Here is a 1486-nt window from a genome sequence, read left to right as displayed (position 1 = left end):
AATCGAGTTCTGAAGATATGGTGCACTGAAAAGGTAAAAATGTACACCCTGCATTTTTCTATGCAAGTGGAAGCTGGCCAGTTCCAGAAACTGTTCTAGAAACTGTGTGAATGTGTCAGTTTAAACAAAAGAAGGCAAAACCAATGGTTTTTTCACAATGCAAATTAAAGAAATTTTCATTTTATTTTTGCTTGTCAAAACCTACCTATCGCATTTTTTCGCATTTATCTAACTTAATCTATTTTGATATATTATTTATCATTTTAAGCATTTATAATATAAAGGTTACAACAAAAAATTGCAAAATCTTGTTAATTTATTTATAACACAATGACATACAAATGAAAAATAGAGGAGAATAAAATGAGAAAATTCAAAAAAGGAGTAGTGTAGTCTTTCTAGTACTCCACCGTCACCGTCTTCGTCTTCAGGTACTCGTTGAGCGCCTCGGCGCCGAGGTCCTTCCCAAAGCCTGACTGCTTAAAACCGCCAAAGGGGGCGGCGACGTCCGTTTTGTTGTAGCAGTTGATGAAACAGGTGCCGGCGTTGATCTTCTCCGAGACGAGGAGCGCCTTAGAGATGTCCCGCGTGAAGACGCCCGAGGCAAGGGCAAACTCGGTGTCATTCGCCCGAGCGACCAGCTTCTCAATGTCCGCCTGCGACTGCACGTCCTCAAAGACGGAGACGATCATGATGGGGCCAAAGGACTCCTCCTTGGCAATGTACATCTCATCGGTGACGTCGGTGAAGATGGTGGGCGTGAAAAAGAGGCCTGGGCGGCCCTGGACCTGGCCTCCGCCGTACACCAGGCGGGCGCCCTCTTTGACGCCAATCTCCGCGTACTCAATCAGCTTCTCAAGGTGGGCGCGGTGATTTTGGGGGCCGTGGTCGGTGGAGCGGTCCAGCGGGTCTCCGATCTTCATTTTCTTTACCTCGCGAACGACCTTTCGAATGAAGCGGTCGTGGATGGATCGCTCGACAAAAAGGCGGCCGGCGGCGATGCAATTTTCGCCTAGAGAAAGAGAGGAAAAGGTTTGTTAACAAAAGTTTCTAAAACAAAAGGGTTCCGCTACTACTGTTTACCTTTGTTGAAGAAGACACCAGACATTGCCTGGCGGACCGCCCGATCTAGGTCCGCGTCTCGGAAGATGATCAGCGGCGACTTGCCGCCCAGCTCTAGGCTGACTCGCTTGAGGTTGGAGGCGGCGCAGCTGGCCATGATCAGCTTACCGATGGGCGTGGAGCCGGTAAAGCCGAGTTTTCGAACCAGCGGGTGGTCGGCGATTGCCTGACCACAGGCACTGCCGGTTCCAGGCAGAATGTTCACCACTCCGGGCGGGAAACCGGCGAGGACGGTCAGCTCGGCGAGCTTCAGGGCCGTTAGTGGGCAAACCTGGGAAAATCATTGAAAAATAACCATAAAATTTATGAAACTAGGACTTCAACCCTTATCATCGTACCTGAGCCGGCTTCAGCACCACGGTGT

At 49.5% G+C, this 1486-nt stretch overlaps 1 protein-coding gene across 1 annotated transcript; it reads right to left on the bottom strand.

Annotated features, from left to right (window-relative positions):
* Positions 1-398: 398 nt before the first annotated feature.
* LOC108356300 (cytosolic 10-formyltetrahydrofolate dehydrogenase-like) lies at positions 399-728 on the bottom strand. The gene has a single exon (XM_017607417.1). It carries the CDS (start codon positions 726-728, stop codon positions 399-401), a length of 330 nt encoding a protein of 109 aa, XP_017462906.1.
* Between the last annotated feature and the right edge of the window lie 758 nt (positions 729-1486).

Source organism: Rhagoletis zephyria, unplaced genomic scaffold (genome assembly GCF_001687245.7).
Source record: "Rhagoletis zephyria isolate East Lansing unplaced genomic scaffold, Rhagoletis_zephyria_1.1 Rzeph_scaffold_56813, whole genome shotgun sequence".
NCBI classification, from domain to species: domain Eukaryota; kingdom Metazoa; phylum Arthropoda; class Insecta; order Diptera; family Tephritidae; genus Rhagoletis; species Rhagoletis zephyria.
Note: the sequence above shows the minus strand (reverse complement) of the source record. Positions and strands in the feature narration are given on the sequence as shown.